This window comes from Staurois parvus, unplaced genomic scaffold (genome assembly GCF_062004578.1).
Source record: "Staurois parvus isolate SC_StPar_1 unplaced genomic scaffold, SC_StPar_1.0 ptg000917l, whole genome shotgun sequence".
NCBI classification, from domain to species: Eukaryota; Metazoa; Chordata; class Amphibia; order Anura; family Ranidae; genus Staurois; species Staurois parvus.
Window position 1 is genome coordinate 1,381,443 of NW_028318713.1, and position 25,591 is coordinate 1,407,033.

A 25,591-nucleotide genomic window follows, 5' to 3' on the forward strand; every position below is an offset into this window, starting at 1 on the left:
GTTTGTTTCTCTTGAATTTGTATCTCTTCATATACATACTTGTTAGTTGGAGAACCAATCCAGTTTTGTCCATTTTCTTTCTTTAAGCAGACATTAAATAACAAACACATTTCGATGAGACGGTTCTGCCTAGTGGAACATCTTTGAACGGCTCCTTTGTAGCTATGGAAACATCCACTCCGCCACCTATATAACATAATTTATTTCTTAATGTGTGAAGGGGAAGAAGAAACATTTCCATAAATAGTGGTTTCTGCCAAGAAAAAGGGGATTGTGACAGGCTAAGAGAAGTGTTGGCACTCGGCCCGTTCCATGGAACATCAAAGTCTTCGCACAAGTATGGCAATTTAATTCCTGCCGTTGAGGTACTCCAGAGTATTGGCTCCCTCTGAATGGAAGACGAGGCCTTCCCAGTGATAAAGCTGCATTTCGGTCTCATAATATTTATTATACCCGATGCGAAAGAAAAATGTGTATAGGATGCGTTCAGAACTGCTTGCAAGCAAGGCCCAGACTCATAATACCGAAATACCTAAAACATTCTTGGTGGTACCCTAGTCCTTGTTTTCACTCACTCCCCTCTAAAGCATTTATTTCTTCTGAAAATGGTACTGAAAATGGTGTGCAAATTATTTTAGTATCAAAATGTAACATTAGAGATGAGCAGAGAAATCGATTTAACAGCAAAATGACTGATTCCGCTGTTGGCAAAATTTTCTCAATTTTGCTCAAAGAGCCACTTCAATGAAATTTGCTTGAAAAGATCCAATTTTTTCATGTAAATGGGAATGGGGGTGGTGGTTACGGGATGTATTTAGGACCTTAGTTTATTTAATTCAAATATTTGCGCTTTCTTTTCTTCTTTTTTTAATTTGTATCTGATTATTATTTGTGCACTGTCACTTTATATTTTTAATTGACTCTTTTTTTTCGCCTTCAGTTTAAAAAATTAAGATATTGGGGCATTGTGTTTGCTGAAGGAACAGACACAGGATAGTTGAAAGGAGCTTCTGTCACCATCAGGAGCTATTTGAAGCCTATTAACCCTCTATAGTCAACTAAACATTCCCCGTTGCAATTAAAACTAATGCTGAAATTTTACCAAAATTGTTTTTTTTTTTTTGTGGTGGTGGAGGGGGGAGTAAATAATCTATCAGTTTCACTCTTTTGTTTTCCAAAAAAACAGGTCCAAGATAGTTGAAAGGAACTTTTGTAACCCTCAGGAGTTTATTTAATTCAAATATTTGTGCTTTTTTTTTATTTGTATCTGATTATTGTTTGTGCACTGTCACTTTATATTTTTAATTGAATCTTTTTTTTTCGCCTTCAGTTTAAAAAATTAAGATATTGGGGCATTGTGTTTGCCAAAGGAACAGACCCAGGATAGTTGAAAGGAGCTTCTGTCACCATCAGGAGCTATTTGAAGCCTATTAACCCTCTATAGTCAACTAAACATTCCCTGTTGCAATTAAAATTAATGCTGAAATTTTACCAAAATTGTTTTTTGTTTTTGTGGTGGCGGAAGGGGAAGTAAATAATCTATCAGTTTCACTTTTTTGTTTTCCAAAAAAACAGGTCCAAGATAGTTGAAAGGAATTTTTGTAACCCTCAGGAGTTTATTTAATTCAAATATTGTGCTTTTTTTTTTTTATTTGTATCTGATTATTATTTGTGCACTGCCACTTTATATTTTTAATTTACTCTTTTTTTGTTCGTCTTCAGTTTGAAAAATTAAGCTATTGGGGCATTGTTTTTGCCAAAGGAACAGACCCAGGATAGTTGAAAGGATCTTCTGTAACCATCAGGAGCAATTTAAAGCTTATTTCCCCTCTGTAGTAAACTAAACATTCCCCGTTGCAATTAAAACTAATGCTGAAATTTTACCAAAATTGTTTTTATTTTGGGGGGGGGGGGTAAATAATCTGTCAGTTTCATTCTTTTGTTTTCCAAAAGAACAGGTCCAAGATAAGAAAGGAACATTTGTAACCCTCAGGAGCCATTTAAAGCCTATTGCATCATTCTAGCAAACTAAGCTTTCAGCATTGCATTTCAAAATAATGGTGACATTTTATCCAAATTTGTTTGGGGAAAAATTGCTTAGCTTCACAATTTTTTGCCAAAAGAAAAGGTCCAGGATAGTTGGATTTAGGTTTTGTAACCATCAGGAGCCATGTAAAGCCTATTGTACCCTTATAGTCACCTAAACCTTCCCCGTTGCATTTCAAAATAATGGTAAAATTTTACCAAAATTTTGCAGGGGAAAAAAATCACCCAGTTTCACAGGTCAAGGTTAGTTAAAAGGAGGTTTTGTAACCCGCTTATTACCCCCTTATAGCCACCTAAACCTTCCCCATTGGGTTTCAAAATAATGGTGAAGTTTCATTAACTTTTTTTGAGGAAAAATCTCTCAGTGTCACATTTTTTATTGCCAAAAAAACAGGTCCACTTTTGAAATAAACTTTTGTAACCCCCATAAACCATTCAAAGCCTATTGCATCATTCTAGCTATCTACACCTTCTTCATTGCATTTCAAAATAAATTTTGCGATTTACCAAATTTGGTGCAATTTTACCAAAATTTTGCAGGGAAAACAACATCTCTCAGGTTCACATTTTGTTTTTGCAAAAAGAACAGGCCCATTATAGTTGAAAGGAGCTTTTGTAACCCCCCAGGAGCTATTTAAAGACTATAGCATCATTCTAGCCACCTTCCCATTGCATTTCAAAATAATGGTGATATTTGACCAAACATTTTTTGGGGAAAAAAAATCTCTAATTTTCATTATTTCTTTTGTTGCCAAGAATAGTTGAAAGGAGCTTTTGTAACCCTCAGGAGCAATTTAAAGCCTATTGCCACCTAAACCTTACCCATTGCATTTTGAAATATTTTGGAAATTTTACCAAAATTTTAGAGAAATAAAATCTTTCAGTTCACAAATTGATATGTATCATGTTAGCCTTTGATAGAAGTAAGGTGATATAGAGTTGAACTATACTGTTTTTTAGCTAACAAAGTAGACTAGTATGGGAATCTTTCAAACTAGAGCAGCCCTCAAGCTTACTTACTCAAATTTGTATTAGAAGTTTGTTCTGTTGGCCAAGGGAAGATATTGGAATCTATACAGATATCAAGATTTTGGGTAACAGATCAAAATAAGAGTTGCCTGCCATCCATCCCTCACTGTGACCTCAAAACAAACCACGCCATAGTCATCATGGAAGATATGTTGGTTGTCCGTAGCATGGGTCACCTCCTTTTTCTTCATTCAGCCAGTAAACGTTAGGCAATGAACATTGGGATCTGCTTTGGGAAGTAGTAGGGTTGCCTGCATTTGAAATTAAGAGACAACATAGGGGTCTGGTGAGGAAGGGGCTATTACAAAACAGAAATTATTATTATTATTATACAGGATTTACATTAAATTTGGGAATATTCCATTGGTTTTTTTTGTAGCCATCAGTTGAGGGCTGTGTGACGTCTGTGGGAAACTTGAAAACCATCTTTGCTAACTTCCTAAATGGAGTTGTACCACTTAAAAAAAAGTGTTGTTGGTACAATCTACCGATTGGCTGTGCTAAACTAGTTGAACGCCATTCATCCTCCATCCCCTCTACTTTCCATACAATGGTATAGCTGCACTGACCAAGTGAATTAGGCATTTCAATAAACTTTATTGCATAGCAGTAGAAACAGACATCTCACCAGCTCCTTCACTTTGATGCCTTCCCTCTGCCCAGGGGTTTAATTGTCGATTCACAAATATACAAATAGGCCCTTGGGTGGGGTGAAATGCATTGCTGGCAGGTTATATGGTTCCACTACTGTGCAAAAAAGCTTCTTGAAACGTCTGGCTTACATGGTCATTGTGCCCATTCCATTATATAGGATTCGTGAACACGGAAAGGTCTCTTCACAGTAAGAGCTGTGAAAGTGTGGAATAGATTCCCTCAAGAGTTGGTTGTGGCCAGCTCAGTGGATTGCTGTAGGAAAGTCCTGGATTCTTTCTTGGATATACAGAATATAACTGGATAGAACATTTATAGGTAAAGTTGATCCAGGGAATATCCGATTGCCTCTCGGGGGATCAGGAAGGAATTATTTCCCCTGCAGGAGCAAATTGGATCGTGCTCTGCTGGGTTTTTTTTTGCCTTCCTCTGGATAAACTGTGGGTGTAGGATTATTATTATTTTTTTTTTTTTAATAGTTGAACTGGATGGACTTTTGTCTTTTTTCAGCCAGACTAACTATGTACCTATGTAACACCACACAAAGTTTTGCTGAGTATGTCATAGATCAGGGGTCTCCAAACTTTCGAAACAAAGAACCAGTTTACTGTCCTTCAGACATTAGGTGGGCGGACAGTCACCAGTTGGAGTAGAAAATGCCCCAGCATCAGTGAATGTAAACAAATATTCAATAGAGAAGATGGGACTTTCAGGGTGCATGAACATGAATACCAAACATATTAAAAAGCTATATCATTTTTATTTCATATTTTTTTTAAAAAACAAAAAAAGGAAAAAACACAGAAACATAAAAAAAATTTCACTACTAAGAGTGGAACTGAGATTATATAATTGTAGTTACTCCCTACATGTTTCGTCCTCCTGGGCTTCTTCAGGGGAGATTTTTGAAGAGATTTCAACCGCCGAGGCAGTCTAAAGGTATATTATTATTATACAGGATTTATATTGCGCCAACAGTTTGCACAGCGCTTTACAATATAAAGGAGACAGGACAATTACAATACCTTTCAGTACAGAAGGAATGTGAGGGCCTGGCTCGTGGAGCTTACAATCTAAAGGAAGGGGGGAGGTATATCAAAATGAATTATACAATTACCAAACAACTTTAATATATCCAATACAAAGTATTTAATCAAATATATATATGGGACTCAATGGCTCACCCTGGATGTGAAAGCTCACAGATCTAAGAGGAAATCATTATTCAAATTATTTTTGTAACTATGTACCGTATTTTTCGCTCCATAAGACGCACCTGACCAATAGACGCGCCTAGGTTTTAGAGGAGAAAAACAAGAAAAAAAATATTCTGAACCAATGGACTGCAGACACAGTACAGGGGATGACCAGAGACTGCGGACATAGTACAGGAGATGACCAGAGACTGCGGACAGTACAGGAGATGACCAGAGACTGCAGACATAGTACAGGAGATGGCCAGAGACTGCGGACACAGTACAGGGGATGACCAGAGACTGCGGACATAGTACAGGAGATGACCAGAGACTGCGGACACGGTACAGGAGATGACCAGAGACTGCGGACACAGTACAGGAGATGACCAGTGACTGCAGACATAGTACAGATGACCAGAGACTGCAGACATAGTACAGGAGATGACCAGAGACTGCGAACACCGTACAGGAGATGACCGGAGACTGCGGACATAGTACAGGAGATGACCAGAGACTGCGGACACAGTACAGATGACCAGAGACTGCAGACATAGTACAGGAGATGACCAGAGACTGCGGACACAGTACAGGAGATGACCGGAGACTGCGGACATAGTACAGGGGATGACCAGTGACTGCGGACATAGTACAGATGACCAGAGACTGCGGACATAGTACAGGAGATGACCAGAGACTGCGGACACAGTACAGGAGATGACCGGAGACTGCGGACACGGTGCAGGAGATGACCAGTGACTGCAGACATAGTACAGATGACCAGAGACTGCAGACATAGTACAGGAGATGACCAGAGACTGCGGACACAGTACAGGAGATGACCAGAGACTGCAGACACAGTACAGGAGATGACCAGAGACTGCGGACACAGTACAGGAGATGACCGGAGACTGCGGACACGGTGCAGGAGATGACCAGTGACTGCAGACATAGTACAGATGACCAGAGACTGCAGACATAGTACAGGAGATGACCAGAGACTGCGGACATAGTACAGGAGATGACCAGTGACTGCAGACACAGTACAGGGGATGACCAGAGACTGCGAACGCGGTACAGGGGATGACCAGAGACTGCGGACGCGGTACAGTACAGATGACCAGAGACTGCGGACACAGTACAGGAGATGACCAGAGACTGCGGACACAGTACGGGGGATGGCCAGAGACTGCGGACACAGTACAAGAGATGACCAGAGACTGCAGACACAGTACAGGAGATGACCAGAGACTGCGGACACAGTACAGGAGATAACCAGAGACTGCGGACATAGTACAGGAGATGAACGGAGACTGCGGACACGGTGCAGGAGATGACCAGTGACTGCAGACATAGTACAGATGACCAGAGACTGCAGACATAGTACAGGAGATGACCAGAGACTGCGGACATAGTACAGGAGATGACCAGTGACTGCAGACACAGTACAGGGGATGACCAGAGACTGCGAACGCGGTACAGGGGATGACCAGAGACTGCGGACACAGTACAGGAGATGACCAGAGACTGCAGACACAGTACAGGAGATGACCAGAGACTGCGGACACAGTACAGGAGATGACCGGAGACTGCGGACACAGTACAGGAGATAACCAGAGACTGCGGACATAGTACAGGAGATGAACGGAGACTGCAGACACAGTACAGGAGATGACCGGAGACTGCGGACACGGTGCAGGAGATGACCAGAGACTGCGGACATAGTACAGATGACCAGAGACTGCAGACATAGTACAGGAGATGACCAGAGACTGCGGACATAGTACAGGAGATGACCAGTGACTGCAGACACAGTACAGGGGATGACCAGAGACTGCGAACACGGTACAGGGGATGACCAGAGACTGCGGACGCGGTACAGGGGATGACCAGAGACTGCGGACACAGTACAAGAGATGACCAGAGACTGCAGACACAGTACAGGAGATGACCAGAGACTGCAGACACAGTACAGGAGATAACCAGAGACTGTGGACATAGTACAGGAGATGAACGGAGACTGCAGACACAGTACAGGAGATGACCAGAGACTGCGGACATAGTACAGGAGATGACCAGAGACTGCGGACATAGTACAGGGGATGACCAGAGACTGCGGACATAATACAGGAGATGGCCAGAGACTGCGGACATAATACAGGAGATGGCCAGAGACTGCGGACATAATACAGGAGATGGCCAGAGACTGCGGACACAGTACAGGGGATGACCAGAGACTGCGGACACAGTACAGGAGATGACCAGAGACTGCGGTCATAGTACAGGGAATGACCAGAGACTGTGGACATAGTACAGAAGACCAGAGACTGCAGACAGTAAAGGAGATTACCAGAGACTGCGGACCTTTGGGGAGGGAGGGGGAGCGGGTACCTGAATTTGACAGGTACCCGCTCCCACTTCCGCGGAGTTGTCCTTCCTTCTTCTTCCCGCGGCGGCTTCTGTGACAGCCGGGTGCCCACTGCGCATGCGCGAGAAGCGCTGCGCTTTGTGAATGGCCCGGAGCCTTTTGAGACCTGTCATGTGTCCCAGAAGACACAGACCATTCACAAAACGCAGCGCTTCTCGCGCATGCGCAGTGGGCACCCGGCTGTCACAGAAGCCGCCACGGGAAGACTGTGCAGCGCTGGAGCGAGGAACAGGAAAGGTCCTGCAGGGGAGAAGAGCTGAGCGGCCGGCCCGGTATTCTGACATGGTGGCGGCAGAAATACCGGACCGGCCGCCTTTTTTTGGGGTGAAAAAAGTGCATCTTATGGAGCGAAAAATCCGGTAATTGTTAGGAGAATTGTTGGTATAGATTTCTACTCACTTTTGAGATTATAGCATCACCTTTCTAGCAGTCCACCTCAGTACTCCTGATTAAAGCTCCAGTTCTTACCTCTCCTCTGGGATTTGATGAGCTGGGGGCTCTAGATGCAGTCCATCCTTTATGAGCGGATATATCTGAAGAGCGATCTACCATGAAAGTATGATGTGACCAGCTGGACCTTCAGCACCTGGGCCAGTCAGCATCTCTATGAACACCAAAGAGCATTGATTTTATTTTTCATTTTTTTTTTTTAAGTACATTCCCTTTTCTCAATGCAATGTTGTGGTTTTTTGTTTGTTTGTTTTGTTGTTTTTTTTGTTTTTTTTTAACCAAGATATAAATGTGAAATTTTTTTCATTGCCAGAGCTTTTCTATTTTTCTTTGCCCATATGTTACAGGGCAAACGAAGCAACATGTAAAGAGCAATCTGGGATGCTGGCATGCAAAATGAATACATTGTCTCCTCTGAATTTCTAAATATAATTCATATACACACACAAAAAAGAAAGTCTGTCCATATTGTACTGGATAAGGCTGCTGTATATGGAGCTGCCAGCTCTCCAGTTTGTTCCATTTGAAATTTGATAACCACTCAGATTATAAGAGCTGGAAAATTCATAGATACGAGCAATCTTATAGAGGACACATGCCTTTTATATCATTAGAGAGCGGTGACATCACTGAGAATGCAGCCTATCCATTCGGTAGAGACTGGTGACATCACTGAGAATGCAGCCTATCCATTCACTAAAGAGCAGTGACATCACTAAGAATGCAGCCTATCCATTCACTAGAGAACAGTGACATCACTGAGAATGCAGCCTATCCATTCACTAGAGAACAGTGACATCACTGAGAATGCAGCCTATCCATTCACTAGAGACCGGTGACATCACTGAGAATGCGGCCTATCCATTCACTAGAGATCGATGACATCACTGAGAATGCGGCCTATCCATTCACTAGAGACCGGTGACATCACTGAGAATGCAGCCTATCCATTCACTAGAGAACAGTGACATCACTGAGAATGCAGCCTATCCATTCACTAGAGACCGGTGACATCACTGAGAATGCGGCCTATCCATTCACTAGAGATCGATGACATCACTGAGAATGCGGCCTATCCATTCACTAGAGACCGGTGACATCACTGAGAATGCGGCCTATCCATTCACTAGAGACCGGTGACATCACTGAGAATGCGGCCTATCCATTCACTAGAGACCGGGGACATCACTGAGAATGCAGCCTATCCATTCACTAGAGACCGGGGACATCACTGAGAATGCAGCCTATCCATTCACTAGAGGCCGATGACATCTCTGAGAATGCAGCCTATCCATTCACTGGAGACCGGTGACATCACTGAGAATGCAGCCTATCCATTCACTACAGACCGGTGACATCACTGAGAATGCAGCCTATCCATTCACTAGAGAGCGGTGACATCACTGAGAATGCAGCCTATCCATTCACTAGAGAGCGGTGACATCACTGAGAATGCAGCCTATCCATTCACTAGAGACCGGTGACATCACTGAGAATGCAGCCTATCCATTCACTAGAGAGCGGTGACATCACTGAGAATGCAGCCTATCCATTCACTAGAGAGCGGTGACATCACTGAGAATGCAGCCTATCCATTCACTAGAGGCCGGTGACATCACTGAGAATGCAGCCTATCCATTCACTAGAGAGCGGTGACATCACTGAGAATGCAGCCTATCCATTCACTAGAGGCCGGTGACATCACTGAGAATGCAGCCTATCCATTCACTAGAGGCCGGTGACATCACTGAGAATGCGGCCTATCCATTCACTAGAGAACAGTGACATCACTGAGAATGCAGCCTATCCATTCACTAGAGACCGGTGACATCACTGAGAATGCGGCCTATCCATTCACTAGAGATCGATGACATCACTGAGAATGCGGCCTATCCATTCACTAGAGACCGGTGACATCACTGAGAATGCAGCCTATCCATTCACTAGAGAACAGTGACATCACTGAGAATGCAGCCTATCCATTCACTAGAGAACAGTGACATCACTGAGAATGCAGCCTATCCATTCACTAGAGACCGGTGACATCACTGAGAATGCAGCCTATCCATTCACTAGAGATCGATGACATCACTGAGAATGCGGCCTATCCATTCACTAGAGACCGGTGACATCACTGAGAATGCGGCCTATCCATTCACTAGAGACCGGGGACATCACTGAGAATGCGGCCTATCCATTCACTAGAGACCGGGGACATCACTGAGAATGCAGCCTATCCATTCACTAGAGACCGGGGACATCACTGAGAATGCAGCCTATCCATTCACTAGAGGCCGGTGACATCTCTGAGAATGCAGCCTATCCATTCACTGGAGACCGGTGACATCACTGAGAATGCAGCCTATCCATTCACTACAGACTGGTGACATCACTGAGAATGCAGCCTATCCATTCACTAGAGAGCGGTGACATCACTGAGAATGCAGCCTATCCATTCACTAGAGAGCGGTGACATCACTGAGAATGCAGCCTATCCATTCACTAGAGAGCGGTGACATCACTGAGAATGCAGCCTATCCATTCACTAGAGACCGGTGACATCACTGAGAATGCAGCCTATCCATTCACTAGAGAGCGGTGACATCACTGAGAATGCAGCCTATCCATTCACTAGAGAGCGGTGACATCACTGAGAATGCAGCCTATCCATTCACTAGAGGCCGGTGACATCACTGAGAATGCAGCCTATCCATTCACTAGAGGCCGGTGACATCACTGAGAATGCAGCCTATCCATTCACTAGAGAGCGGTGACATCACTGAGAATGCAGCCTATCCATTCACTAGAGGCCGGTGACATCACTGAGAATGCAGCCTATCCATTCACTAGAGATCGATGACATCACTGAGAATGCGGCCTATCCATTCACTAGAGACCGGTGACATCACTGAGAATGCGGCCTATCCATTCACTAGAGACCGGTGACATCACTGAGAATGCGGCCTATCCATTCACTAGAGAGCGGTGACATCACTGAGAATGCAGCCTATCCATTCACTAGAGACCGGGGACATCACTGAGAATGCAGCCTATCCATTCACTATAGACCGGTGACATCACTGAGAATGCAGCCTATCCATTCACTAGAGACTGGTGACATCACTGAGAATGCAGCCTATCCATTCACTAGAGGCCGGTGACATCTCTGAGAATGCAGCCTATCCATTCACTGGAGACCGGTGACATCACTGAGAATGCAGCCTATCCATTCACTACAGACCGGTGACATCACTGAGAATGCAGCCTATCCATTCACTAGAGAGCGGTGACATCACTGAGAATGCAGCCTATCCATTCACTAGAGAGCGGTGACATCACTGAGAATGCAGCCTATCCATTCACTAGAGAGCGGTGACATCACTGAGAATGCAGCCTATCCATTCACTAGAGACCGGTGACATCACTGAGAATGCAGCCTATCCATTCACTAGAGAGCGGTGACATCACTGAGAATGCAGCCTATCCATTCACTAGAGAGCGGTGACAACACTGAGAATGCAGCCTATCCATTCACTAGAGGCCGGTGACATCACTGAGAATGCAGCCTATCCATTCACTAGAGAGCGGTGACATCACTGAGAATGCAGCCTATCCATTCACTAGAGAGCGGTGACATCACTGAGAATGCAGCCTATCCATTCACTAGAGAGCGGTGACATCACTGAGAATGCAGCCTATCCATTCACTAGAGAGCGGTGACATCACTGAGAATGCAGCCTATCCATTCACTAGAGAGCGGTGACATCACTGAGAATGCAGCCTATCCATTCACTAGAGACCGGTGACATCACTGAGAATGCAGCCTATCCATTCACTAGAGAGCGGTGACATCACTGAGAATGCAGCCTATCCATTCACTAGAGAGCGGTGACATCACTGAGAATGCAGCCTATCCATTCACTAGAGACCGGTGACATCACTGAGAATGCAGCCTATCCATTCACTAGAGAGCGGTGACATCACTGAGAATGCAGCCTATCCATGCAAGTGGGCTGGATAATGCAAAATATAAAACTGAAATTAAACTGTTAAATTGATTTTGAAACATTTTAGAGGCCAATAAACATGATTCTCATGATAGTAAAGAAGCTCAAGACTTTTTTTTTAAACAAAATGACTCCAAGTAATTAGAACACATTGGGTGGTGTGTGTTGTCGAGAGTCTCTGCTGGCAGATGGCACCTCAGTTTTATTTCGGGGAGTTCAGCTGTTTTCTCCTGAACCCCCCCGCTTTACCTTCGTTCCCGGGGTCTGGCCCTGAGTGAGAAGGAGCCCTTGTCTGTACATTTCATCGTCGTGCTGCTCTTCCCTCTCAGGGCTGGGAGATCTCTCTCTGTGTTGGCTCGGTTTCTACTTTGTTGAACGTTTTTTTTTCTTTTTTTGTGTCCTTTTAGGTCAAGATCGCAGCGAAGCCACATTGATAAAGAGGTTTAAAGGGGACGGCGTCAGGTACAAAGCCAAACTAATTGGAATCGACGAGGTTTCTGCCGCGAGAGGGGACAAGTTATGTCAAGACTCAATGATGAAACTCAAGGTGAGGCCTCGGCCAGTTTTTGGTTTCTGTGTATGAAATGTAAGATCATTTTGCTGGTAACATTCTGCAGCCCTACATGTAACGCATGGGAGCGCACGTGAATCTGCGCACCTGTAAAAGAGTGAGCCAAGCCTAGGACATGTGGCTGAGCCACCTTTTTTTACTGCTCCCCCTTAAGCTACAAAAACAATGCATGGGAGTGTTTTCAGCAAAAATTTATACCTATATCTTAATTGCAGCACTAAAAACAATAAATCAGATCAGGGGCGGACTGACCATTTGGAAACTCAGGCACTGCCCGAGGGCCCGGTGTCAGTAGGGGGCCCCATGAGATGCCCCTGGTACCTTTTTGATAGGCTTTTTTGAGTTTGGGCAAGGGCACAGGGGCCCCATGATCCCCTATTGCCCGGGGACCCCATGAGTTGTCAGTCCGCCCCTGAATCAGATATAAATAGCAATGTAAAGTGACAAGTTATTATTATACAGGATTTATATAGCGCCAACTGTTTGCTCAGTGCTGTACATTATAGTGGGAGACAATACAGTTCAATACAAGAGGGATTTGAGGGCCCTGATCCTGGGAGCTTACAATCTAGGAGGGAGGGGTGAATGGTACAATAGGTAATAACTGTGGGGGATGGAGTGGTTGGAAGAGTAAAGGATTCCGGTATTAGCAGAGGGCAGGATAGGCTTCCCTGAAGAGAAAGGTTTTCAAAGATCGCTTAAAAGTAAGTAGAGTAGGAGATAGTCTGATAGATTGGGGTAGAGAGTTCCAGAGGATGAGTGATGCCCTGGAGAAGTCTTGAAGATGAGCAAGGGAGGAGGAGATAAGGGAGCTAGAGAGTAGGAGGTCTTGCGTGGAGCGGAAAGGATGGTGTGGGTGATATTTAGAGATACGATCGGTTATGTAAGTTGGAGCAGTGTTGTGGATGGCTTTATATGTCATTGTTAGAGTTTTGAATTTTATCCGTTGGGCAACTGGGAGCCAGTGGAGGGATTGGCAGAGAGGGGTGGAGGACACTGAGTGGAGGCCAGTGGAGGGATTGGCAGAGAGGGATGGAGGACATTGAGTGGAGGTTAGTGGAGGGATTGGCAGAGAGGGATGGAGGACACTGAGTGGAGGTCAGTGGAGGGATTGGCAGAGAGGGGTGGAGGACATTGAGTGGAGGTCAGTGGAGGGATTGGCAGAGAGGGGTGGAGGACACTGAGTGGAGGCCAGTGGAGGGATTGGCAGACAGGGGTGGAGGACACTGAGTGGAGGCCAGTGGAGGGATTGGCAGACAGGGGTGGAGGACACTGAGTGGAGGTCAGTGGAGGGATTGGCAGAGAGGGGTGGAGGACACTGAATGGAGGTCAGTGGAGGGATTGGCAGAGAGGGATGAAGGACACTGAGTGGAGGCCAGTGGAGGGATTGGCAGAAAGGGGTGGCGGACACTGAGTGGAGGCCAGTGGAGGGATTGGCAGAGAGGGGTGGAGGACACTGAGTGGAGATCAGTGGAGGGATTGGCAGAGAGGGATGGTGGAGGACACTGAGTGGATGTCAGTGGAGGGATTGGCAGAGAGGGGTGGAGGACACTGAGTGGAGGTCAGTGGAGGGATTGGCAGAGAGGGATGGAGGACACTGAGTGGAGGTCAGTGGAGGGATTGGCAGAGAGGGATGGAGGACACTGACTGGAGGCCAGTGGAGGGATTGGCAGAGAGGGATGGTGGACACTGAGTGGAGGTCAGTGGAGGGATTGGCAGAGAGGGATGGAGGACACTGAGTAGAGGCCAGTGGAGGGATTGGCAGAGAGGGGTGGAGGACACTGAGTGGAGGTCAGTGGAGGGATTGGCAGAGAGGGATGGAGGACATTGAGTGGAGGTTAGTGGAGGGATTGGCAGAGAGGGGTGGAGGACATTGAGTGGAGGTCAGTGGAGGGATTGGCAGAGAGGGGTGGAGGACACTGAGTGGAGGCCAGTGGAGGGATTGGCAGACAGGGGTGGAGGACACTGAGTGGAGGTCAGTGGAGGGATTGGCAGACAGGGGTGGAGGACACTGAGTGGAGGTCAGTGGAGGGATTGGCAGAGAGGGGTGGAGGACACTGAATGGAGGTCAGTGGAGGGATTGGCAGAGAGGGATGAAGGACACTGAGTGGAGGCCAGTGGAGGGATTGGCAGAAAGGGGTGGAGGACACTGAGTGGAGGCCAGTGGAGGGATTGGCAGAGAGGGGTGGAGGACACTGAGTGGAGATCAGTGGAGGGATTGGCAGAGAGGGATGGTGGAGGACACTGAGTGGATGTCAGTGGAGGGATTGGCAGAGAGGGGTGGAGGACACCGAGTGGAGGTCAGTGGAGGGATTGGCAGAGAGGGATGGAGGACACTGAGTGGAGGTCAGTGGAGGGATTGGCAGAGAGGGATGGAGGACACTGACTGGAGGCCAGTGGAGGGATTGGCAGAGAGGGATGGTGGACACTGAGTGGAGGTCAGTGGAGGGATTGGCAGAGAGGGGTGGAGGACACTGAGTGGAGGCCAGTGGAGGGATTGGCAGAGAGGGGTGGAGGACACTGAGTGGAGGCCAGTGGAGGGATTGGCAGAGAGGGATGGAGGACACTGAGTGGAAGCCAGTGGAGGGATTGGCAGAGAGGGATGGAGGACACTGAGTGGAGGCCAGTGGAGGGATTGGCAGAGAGGGGTGGCAGATACAGAGCGGTTAGTAAGGTGGATGAGTCTGGCAGCAGCATTCATGATAGACTGGAGGGGGGATAGACTGGAGGGGGGATAGCCTGCGATGAGGTCGGCCAATGAGGAAGGAGTTACAATAGTCAAGGCGTAATATGACAAGAGAGTGAATAAGTTGCTTAGTGGTTTCCGAGGTTAGGAACGGGCGTATCTTGGAGATGTTGCAGAGGTGAAGTCTACATGATTTTGTCAGCGATTGGACCTGGGGCTGGAAGGACAGATGGGAGTCTAGGATCACACCTTGTACCCTGGCATGAGGGGTGGGACTGATGATGGTGTTATCGATATTTATGGTGAAGTCAGTGGAGGTGACAAGTGATATTTAAAGCACCTGTCACTTTACATTGCTATTTATATCTGATTTATTGTTTTTAGTGATGCAATTATGATATAGATGATTTCAAGGATTTAGAGGTTTTTTTCCTTTTGCAAGCTGCTTTTTACTATATTTATTTATTTATTCTTTTTGTCTAAATAGCGCTCTCTTGATTATCATTTTTTAAAAAATGATACCCGCTGTTGCCCTCAACAGGCAGTACCAAATGGGGCCATGCCTTTACTGCCCCTCCAAAGCACTCAATGCGCATAGTTGCTGCAGGTTTTCAGGGGTTAAAACAGACAGCGAGGAGGCAACAAAACACCTATTCACTGCCTGTCAAAGGCTGGTGTAAGCTAGCGTTAAGTATTACCTAATCAGGGCTCCGGCTCTGCCAGACAGGGCTGTGCTGTGTGGCTGAGCAGTGTAAATCTCAGGACTGGATGGGCAGGGATACAAATCCTTTGGCAGGTAAAGCCGCTCCCCTGTGTATTTATCTGATTGCTCGGAGTTCAGCTTTAAACACAATATTTGCTGCCCGTTTTCAAAAAGTAAGCACAAATCTGTCGGCAAATTTATCATCGGCCCTCTTCCGCCGCTCTCTCCGTCTTGTCCTTCACGCTCTGCCCAGATTGCATATTTGCTGATAGTTGCAGTCTAAATATTTCATCCTTTTTTCTGCATACAGAATTTTTTGTTTTTTTTTCTTTTTCCGTAAGTGATTTCCTTGATTGGCTCCTTTTTTTTTCGCCATCTCGGGGAAATCTCTGCGGTATAAATGAGTTTTCATCTCTTCCTCTGCACTTTACCAACTTGTGTCGGTCACCCGCTGGCAAAATAAAAACCCACGTCCGTCTTTTTTTTTTTTTCGGAGGGCGGGGGGTAAAAATTTCCTGCATCCGGACGACGTTTGATGCCTTTTTTTATGGAAGGAGTGCGAGGTTTATCTGAGCTCCAGTAAACGGTGACGCGGCCCGGGCGGTCTGCTAGATTAATGTTCTTGTCTTGTAAGTAGGCAGAGCAGCTTTTATGTGGAACAGTGTGACACGGCCCTTTCCGTTCAATTTTAATAATTCGCACTCTCTTGTCGAAAGGCTGCGCAAGACATTAGAGCTCTTTCCATGCCGCTAGTGCTTCTACCAGGAGGATGGAGGAAAAGCTCCTGAGGCATAGGAAGCCAATTTTGGCATTTACCGGTTCAGAGGTATCATATACGTCCCTGGAAGGGGAAGGAGATTGGGGAGATGTAACGTGATTTAGACTTGTGCTAAAGGGATCTGTAACAGAACACAGTTGTCACCCAATCACAGCGGAGAACCGATATTATGACCTAGATGTACGCTATATTGCCAAAAGTATTGGTCGGCCGGCCTTTCCACACATGTGAACTTTAATGGACGCCCAGTCTTAGTCCTTAGGGTTCAATATTGAGTTGACCCGCCATTTGCAGACTGCCTAACTCCCGCACTTTGTTATAGGTGAGCATCAGAGATTTGGGGGGGGGGGGTATAAAAAGTGCTGAACGCTAACAGGCAGAAAAATGTTGACGTGCTCCCTACGTACACATGTACCCTATATTGCCAAAAGTATTGGGCCGCCAGCCTTTCCACGCCCGTGAACTTTAATGGCCTCCCAGTCTTAGTCCATAGGGTTCAATATTGAGTTGGCCCCGCCCTTTGCTGACTGCCTAACTCCCGCACTTTGTTATAGGTGAGCATCAGAAATTTGGATGGTGGTGGAGGGGGGGGTATAAAAAGTGTTGAACGACAACAGGCAGAACAATGTTGACGTGCTCCCTACGTACACATGTACCCTATTTTGCCAAAAGTATTGGGACGCTGGCCTTTCCACATATGTGAACTTTAATGGCCTCCCAGTCTTAGTCCGGAGGGTTCAATATGGAGTTGGCCCACCCTTTGCTAACTGCCTAACTCACGCACTTTGTTATAGGTGAGCATCAGAAATTGGGGGGGGGGGTATAAATAGTGCTGACCGCCAACAGGCAGAAAAATGTTGACGTGCTCCCTACTTACACATGTACCCTATATTGCCAAAAGTATTGGGCCGCCGGCCTTTCCACACATGTGAACTTTAATGGCCTCCCAGTCTTAGTCCGGAAGGTTCAATAAGGAGTTGGCCCCGCCCCTTGCTGACTACCTAACTCCCGCACTTTGTTATAGGTGAGCATCAGAGATGGGGGGGGGGAGGGGTATAAAAAGTGCTGAACGCCAACAGGCATAAAAATGTTGCAGTGCTCACTGTTTATAGATGTGCATACACTATATTGCCAAAAGTATTGGGCCGCCGGCCTTTCCACGTCCATGAACTTTAATGGCCTCCCAATCTTAGTCCGGAGGGTTCAATATGGAGTTGGTCCGCCATTTGCTGACTGCCTAACTCCCGCACTTTGTTATAGGTGAGCATCAGAAATTTGGGGGGGGGAGGGGGAGGTATAAAAAGTGCTGAACGCCAACAGGCAGAAAAATGTTGACGTGCTCCCTACTTACACATGTACACTATATTGCCAAAAGTATTGGGCCGCCGGCCTTTCCACGCACGTGAACTTTAATGGCCTCCCAGTCTTAGTCCGTAGGGTTCAGTATGGAGTTGGCCCCGGCCTTTCCACGCCCATGAACTTTAATGGTGGCACTGGAGGGTGTATTTGCACTTGTTTTGTGATGGATCAAGATTTCCTATTTCAATGCCTATGGACTTAATATTCACAATTTGCACATTTGACTGATACGTATATATATATATTATTTAATTAATATTAAAATATTAAATAATAAAAATATTATTTATAAAAAATATTTTATTTATATTTAAAAAGAATTGTTTATAAATATAGTATTACTCGTACATTTGAGTATTATAGCTCATCCTTATATATACACTATATTGCAGCCAGTATTGGTCGGCCGGCCTTTCCACACACATGAACTTTAATGGCCCCCCAGTCTTACTCCGTAGGGGTCAATATTGAGTTGGCCCCTCCCTTTCCATGCACATGACCTTTAATGTCCCCCAGTCTTAGTCCGTAGGGGTCAATATTGAGTTGGCCCCGCCCTTTGCAGCTATAACAGCTTCAACTCTTCTGGGAAGGCCATCCACAAGGTTTAGGAGGGTGTCTATGGGAAGGTTGGACCATTCTTCCAGAAGCACATTTGTGAGGTCGGGCACTGATGTCGGTCGCTTCGCTTGCCAAAAAAAACTTTGGCTGTCTCCCCCGGCGGCACATTAGTCTGTGTCTGCGGATGTGTTGATTAGTTGTAGATCAGCTCATAGCGCTACATTGTTTTCTGACATCTTCCCTGTTCCATGAGAGATGAACAAATGCCGGAATCAAAGCTCTGACAGGTAAAATATTGCTGCCCTACATTCCCCCAAACTGCTGGCTGCCTATCTCCCGCACTTTGTTGTAGGCAAGCATCAGAGATGGGGGGGGGGGGGGGTATAAAAAGTGCTGAACGCCAACAGGCAGAAAAATGTTGCAGTGCTCACTGCGTACAGATGTACATACACTATATTGCCAAAAGTATTGGTCCGTCAGCCTTTCCACACACATGAACTCTAATGGCCCCCCAGTCTTAGTCCGTAGGGTTCAGTATTGAGTTGGCCCCGCCCTTTCCACACACATGAACTTTAATGGCCCCCCAGTCTTAGTCCGTAGGGTTCAATATTGAGTTGGCCCCGCCCTTTGCAGCTATAACAGCTTCAACTCTTCTGGGAAGGCCATCCACAAGGTTTAGGAGGGTGTCTATGGGAAGGTTGGACCATTCTTCCAGAAGAGCATTTGTCAGGTCAGGCACTGATGTCGGGGGAGGAGGCCTGGCTCGCAGTCTCCGCTCTAATTCATCCCAAAGGTGTTCTATGGGGTTGAGGTCAGGACTCTGTGCAGGACAGTCAAGTTCCTCCACCCCAAACTGGCTCCTCCATGTCTTTATGGACCTTGCTTTGTGCACTGGTGGGCAGTCATGTTAGAACAGGAAGGGGCCATCCGCAAACTCTTCCCACAAAGTTGGGAGCATGAAATTGTCCAAAATGTCTTGGTATGCTGATGCCTTAAGAGTCCACCAACACTACCCCTAACCCAGCAGCAACCCATCCAACACTACTCAGATTCCCTTTTAAACTCCAGACACAGGCGTACCATCAAACAGCCATGTGATCTCCATCAATAGACCTTGGCAGTTGAATGCTACCTTTCCGAAAATTCATTTTGTCAGTTGTATTTCATTTTCATGATTAAAGCAAAACTGTGATCAGGTGACAAATAAATATAAATTAATTCCCAACAAGCAGTAGATAATCTTTAAAGCCGAAGTTTAGGTGACTTAGTTACTACATACGTGTGAATGAGGCCTAAAACTCTTTTGCTGCAAATTATGAAGATAAATTACCCCATGGTGCCCCCTAACATTGGTTGTCTGGTGGTAGGTGGGAGATTAATCTGCTGGTCAAGGAACCCCTAGCAACCTTTGGAGAAACCGTGGTTGAGAAAGCCTGCTCTAGAATATAACTTGTCCAGAAGAGTTTGGCTCAGTGGTCTCCAAAATGTAGCCCACGGTCCAGATGGGCCAGATCCCTTTGCTTGCCTTTATCTGACCATTGGGGCACTATTTCCCTCATTAATACAAGGAGATATTCCTCCTACTGACAGCAACTATAAGGCACTATTCCTTCCAACAACACCTATGATGGGGCACTATTCGTTCCACCGACACCCACGACGGGGCACTATTCGTTCCACCGACACCTACGACGGGACACTATTCCTCCGACTGGCACCAACGATGGAGCCCTGTTCCTTCCACTTACACCAATAATGCTGCTCAAGGAACCCCTAGCAACCTTTGGAGGAACCGTGGTCGAGAAAGCCTGCTCTAGAATATGACTTGTCCAGAAGAGCTTGGCTCAGTGGTCTCCAAACTGTAGCCTACGAGCCAGATGGGCCAGATCCCTTTGCTTGCCTTTATCTGACCATTGGGGCACTATTTCTCCCATTAATACAAGGAAATTTTCCTCCTATTGACAGCAACTATAAGGCACTATTCCTTCCAACAACACCCACGATGGGGCATTATTCGTTCCACCGACACCTACAACAGGGCACTATTCCTCCCACTGGCACCAACAATGGAGCCCTGTTCCTTCCACTTACACCAATAATGAAGCACTATTCCTTCCACTGACACTTCCATTGACAAAACAGTCGGCCATTATTCCTTCCACTGACACAAACAATGGGTCACTATTTCTCCCATTGATACCAGTAATGGGTCAGTGTTCCTCCCACTGACACTGATGATGGGGAAACCAATCCTTCCTCTGACACCAGTGATGGGTCATTATTCCTTACCTTGACACCAACGATGGGGCATTACAATGACACATTGACACAAGTGGGGCACTATTCCTCTAACTGATACCAACAATTAGCAATATTCCTACCACCAATACCAATAATAGGGCACTCTTAATCCTCTTACTGACCATAGGCACTATGTAATTTTCTTACTCCTACTAACAACCAAGCATCAGACATTGTTTACTTCCACAGTCACCGGGGCATTTTCTACTCCCATTGGTCCCCCAAAAGCCTGGAGTGAGTAATCTGGCTCTTTGTTCAGAAAGTATGAAGACCTTTGGTTTAGCTGCATGGTCTCCAGAGTCTCCATATTGACAGACAGTTTCTGTGCTGCCAAAGGTCACCAAAGCTAAGCATGTGAAGCAAACAAATAGAAATCAAATCAAAGTTAAGGCAAGTAGAGTTCAAGGGGGTTCAATGGCAAAGAGTAACACCCAGGAGCTCCAAAACTCTGGATATCCCCAAGTTGAGCAAGTTGCTCCTAAAAAGGAATCTGAACCTTTTGGTATTGGTGTGTCCATCCAGGTGGACTGCATAAATGGATATCAGATATGGGCAGAGGCCATGGTCTGGTGGTTAGAGAGGAGGACTGCAAAGAACATCATTGCAGGTTCGAGGCCCCCCTCTGCCAAAAAATAAAAATACACAAATGGACATCAGATATGGACATCAGAGAGAAACTTGAAATGCAGCAAGGAGGTTCACGAGGAGAACTAGCAAGTAGAGCCCAGAGGGAGAACTGCCAAGAGGATGTGCCAGAAGGTCCATGCCAAAGCTGGCCCAAAAACATCTTGACCCCCTGGCCGCACCCATGATGGCCAAGTGGAACACAAGGGTGCAGATTTAGGTTTAAATACACGTTAGAATTGTCTCCAGTTTATTAAAAAAAAAAAAGTGTTCTGAAAACTGAAGTCAAAAGGAGACAAGTGTTGAAATCCTTCAGAGTTAGAGAATGGTGGACAAAGCTACGGAAAACAATGATATTTGTGAAAATAGTATTTATGCTGCATTTAGCAGTGAAAACTTGCCCAGAGGTGGAGGTGCGCTTTTAAACATTGCTCTTACCGGTTCTAACTGATCTTCATTAGTTCAAAGGGGTGAGGAGGGATAATAGGGTGACCCAGTAACCCCAAGTTTCCTCTTCTGTTCTCTACAGGGTGTTGCCGCAGGAGCACGTTCAAAAGGCGAACACAAACAGAAAGTCTTTCTAACGGTTTCCTTTGGAGGGATAAAAATCTTTGATGAGAAGACTGGTGTAAGTAGACATGGATCACACGTTGTCACTTTCAGAATGTTTAATATTCCCAGAATACACTTGTTCTACATAGCAGATAAGCAATATCCAAAGATCAATTATATTCAGAGTGACTCATATCTTAGCAATTGTCTTACCGGTAGGAAGGGCAGATCTTGTTCTCTGGTAGTCACACTGAGCTGCACTTGGGAATCCATTTGACTACCTGCAGCCCAGTGTTTAGTCCTCTTGTACCCATAACCCTACCATCAGGGTTGCTGTTAAAAATCATGGGACCTCATACAACCAACCTGAATGGGCCCCCCCCACACCCTGGGTGTGTGTGTGTGGGGGTAGCTATATGACCTCCAGCCGCACGTACAGACCACTCGTTCACGCGGCCAGAGTACCTGTGTAAATGCGGTCTTAATTATGTTTCATTTTTCTTATTTTTTACATTTTGTTTAAATATTTTTTTAATAGCCCTGTTGGGGAAGGGGATGGATTTGGTGAAAAATCAGGGGTCTTAACAGACCCCCGATCTCTCACATTTGAGACAGGGAAATTCATTCATAAACTGAAGCATAGTAAACACAGTTTACTATGTTTTAGGTATAAATGAACACAGGAGTGATCGGTACCAATCACTCACTGTGTTCACTTAGGAAAGGAAGGGGTCGGTAAAAATGACATGACAAGGGGGGGGGCACTGAGCTGTGATTTGCAACTTTTGGAACTCCCTGCACCATAAAGCTGCTTGGGATCCCCCCCCTGTTGAACTGATGGGGCCCGCCCTCGTACAGAAGGACCAGTGATACCCCTTAATTGGCAGCCCTGCCCACCATACCTATGGTTCAGGGGCGGACTGACCATTTGGAAACTCAGGCACTGCCTGAGGGCCCGGGGTCAGAAGGGGGCCCCATGAGATGCCCCTGGTACCTTTTTCATAGGCTTTTTTGAGTTTTGTCAAGGACACAGGGGCCCCATGATCCCCTATTGCCCGGGGGCCCCCTACTGATCCCGGGCCCTTGGGCAGTTCCAAATGGTCAGTCCGCCCCTGGTTCCAACCCTGCCCCTGCTAGGAGAGGGGCACCCTGGGTGGAGTTTATGAGGACATAGGTTCTCTTAATACTTTTTCTGCAGCCTCAGCTGCACTGCAGAATGAATGAACTGGAAGGGCTCTCTACAGAGGCTCCCTGCTCATTCACAAACTGAAGCATAGTAAACCCTAGGAAGGGTTGGTAGTTGTAGTTGCCACAAGGAGAGTGTTAGGGCTTTTTTTTCAGCGGGAACGTGGGGGAACACAGTTCCAGCACCTCCAGCACTGAATATATGTAATGGCGAGTGGTGCTGGGGTGTGCTTGAGGGTCTATTGATGCTGGCTGCTAGAGGATCTATTGTCACTAGAGGGGATCTATTTTTGCATGGTGGTCTACTGTTGCTGGGAGGTCAATTGTGGCTGGAAGGGATCTACTGTTGGGGGGAGATCTTTTGTTGCTGCTGGGGTTGTATTTTTCTGCGGGGGTCCATTGTTGTTGGGGGAATTTACTGTTGCTGAAGTGGGTCTATTCTTGCTGGTTGCAGGGGATCTATTTTACTGCTTTTCTTGTAATCATTAACAAATTCCATACAAAATAATTGTGTGGTAGTGGTAGTGTGCTAATAGAGAGAAAGAAAAACTTGGCAGAAATTTCAAGTCTTTATCTAAAACAAAAAAAAAAATTGGTCTGGCAGGAGTTGTGATTTAAAGCAATAGCGTTTGTTGGTTCATTGAACCGAACATGCGAGCTTTTGGATTCACTTTTCTTCCCTGGCGTGACATAATCTTCAATCTGAGGCCTGCGAATTTTCACACAAAGGAATGAAAATATGTTGGGGATTCACTTGAGTACAATTATCTCCTCTGAATGGAGAAGCAGAAAAAAAAATAACGACTGCAGCGCGGTTTAAACCAGCAAACTTTGAACGGCCACCATACTGATTTGCTGTAAATGGCCATTTCTCTGACCTCCGGCCATGACTGTGTCGTTAGGACTGAGTTCTCATACAGTTCACAAGCCCCGCTACTAGCAGCCCATTATTCATCTGTGTGGGAAGGACAAGTACTTTTCATAAAAGCAGTTTGCTGTAACATGAAAGTTCAGTTGGTGTGGAATCTGGCAGGGCGATGAAGACAAAGATGTATGGAGTGCCGGTATATGCGAGATCCGCGCCAATACAGGCCCTGCGGGACCGCCAACCGCTCCTCACATCTGCTTCTGTGGGGGAACTCCGCTTTGGGATACACAGGAAGACAATTAAAGAGATTGTAAGCAACATTTATCTTCAATTTCTTTCTGTGTCTAAACTCCGCAAATGTGTACAACCTTCTGAGATCGAACCACCTAGAAGGAGAACAGAAATACTCACCTTCCCGACAGCTGTGGCTGTGTCAGTCCTTCCTTGTTATTTCTCTGCTTCATTCCAAATGCCTTTCCCTGCTTAATTCTTTCTTTCTTCCTTCCTTCCTTTCTTTCTTTCTTTCTTTCTTTCTTTCTTTCCTTTCTTTCTTTTTTTCTATTTCTTTCTTTCTTTCTTTCTTTCCTTTTTCTTTTTCTTTCTCTTTCTTTCTTTCTTTCTTTCTTTCTTTTCTTCCTTCCTTCCTTTCTTTCTTTCTTTCCTTTCCTTTCCTTTCCTTTCCTTTCCTTTCCTTTCCTTTCCTTTCTTTCCTTCCTTCCTTCCTTCCTTCCTTCCTTCCTTCCTTCCTTTCTTTCTTTCTTTTCTTTCCTTTCTTTCTTTCCTTTCTTTCTTTCTTCTCCTTCTTTCTTTCTTCTCCTTCTTTCTTTCTTTCTTTCCTTTCCCTTTCTTTCTTTCTTTCTTTCTTTCTTTCTTTCTTTCTTTCTTTCTTTCTTTCTTTCTCTTTCTTTCTTTCTTTCCTTTCTTTCTTTCCTTTCTTTCCTTTCTTTCTTTCCTTCCTTTCTTTCCTTTCTTTCTTTCCTTTCTTTCTTTCCTTTCTTTCTTTCCTTTCTTTCTTTCTTTCTTTCTTTCTTTCTTTCCTTTCTTTCTTTCTTCTCCTTCTTTCCTTTCTTACTTTCTTTCCTTTCCCTTTCTTTCTTTCTTTCTTTCTTTCTTTCCTTTCCTTTCCTTTCCTTTCCTTCCTTCCTTTCCTTTCTTTCTTTCCTTTCCTTTCCTTTCCTTTCCTTTCCTTTCCTTCCTTCCTTTCCTTTCTTTCTTTCTTTCTTTCTTTCTTTCTTTCTTTCTTTCTTTCTTTCTTTCCTTTCTTTCTTTCTTTCTTTCTTTCTTTCTTTCTTTCTTTCTTTCTTTCTTTCCTTTCTTTCCTTTCTTTCTTTCTTCCCTTCCTTTCCCTTCCTTCCTTCCTTCCTTCCTTCCTTTCTTTCTTTCTTTCTTTCTTTCTTTCTTTCTTTCTTTCTTTCTTTCTTTCTTTCTTTCCTTTCTTTCTTTCTTTCTTTCTTCCCTTCCTTTCCCTTCCTTCCTTCCTTCCTTCCTTCCTTCCTTCCTTTCTTTCTTTCTTTCTTTCTTTCTTTCTTTCTTTCTTTCTTTTTCTTTCTTTCTTTCTTTCTTTCTTTCTTTCTTTCTTTCTTTCTTTCTTTCTTCCTTTCC

At 45.4% G+C, this 25,591-nt stretch overlaps 1 protein-coding gene across 8 annotated transcripts in view; it reads left to right on the forward strand.

The window, feature by feature from the left end:
- Window positions 1-25,591, forward strand: part of DAB1 (DAB adaptor protein 1) — a 1,130,661-nt gene that overhangs the window by 880,042 nt on the left and 225,028 nt on the right. For all 8 annotated transcript variants that reach the window (XM_089656556.1, XM_089656558.1, XM_089656557.1 and 5 more), the window contains exons 6-7: window positions 12,212-12,351; window positions 21,914-22,012. In XM_089656556.1, coding sequence (XP_089512682.1) covers window positions 12,212-12,351; window positions 21,914-22,012 — 239 coding nt within the window. The remainder of the gene's footprint in view (window positions 1-12,211; window positions 12,352-21,913; window positions 22,013-25,591) is intronic.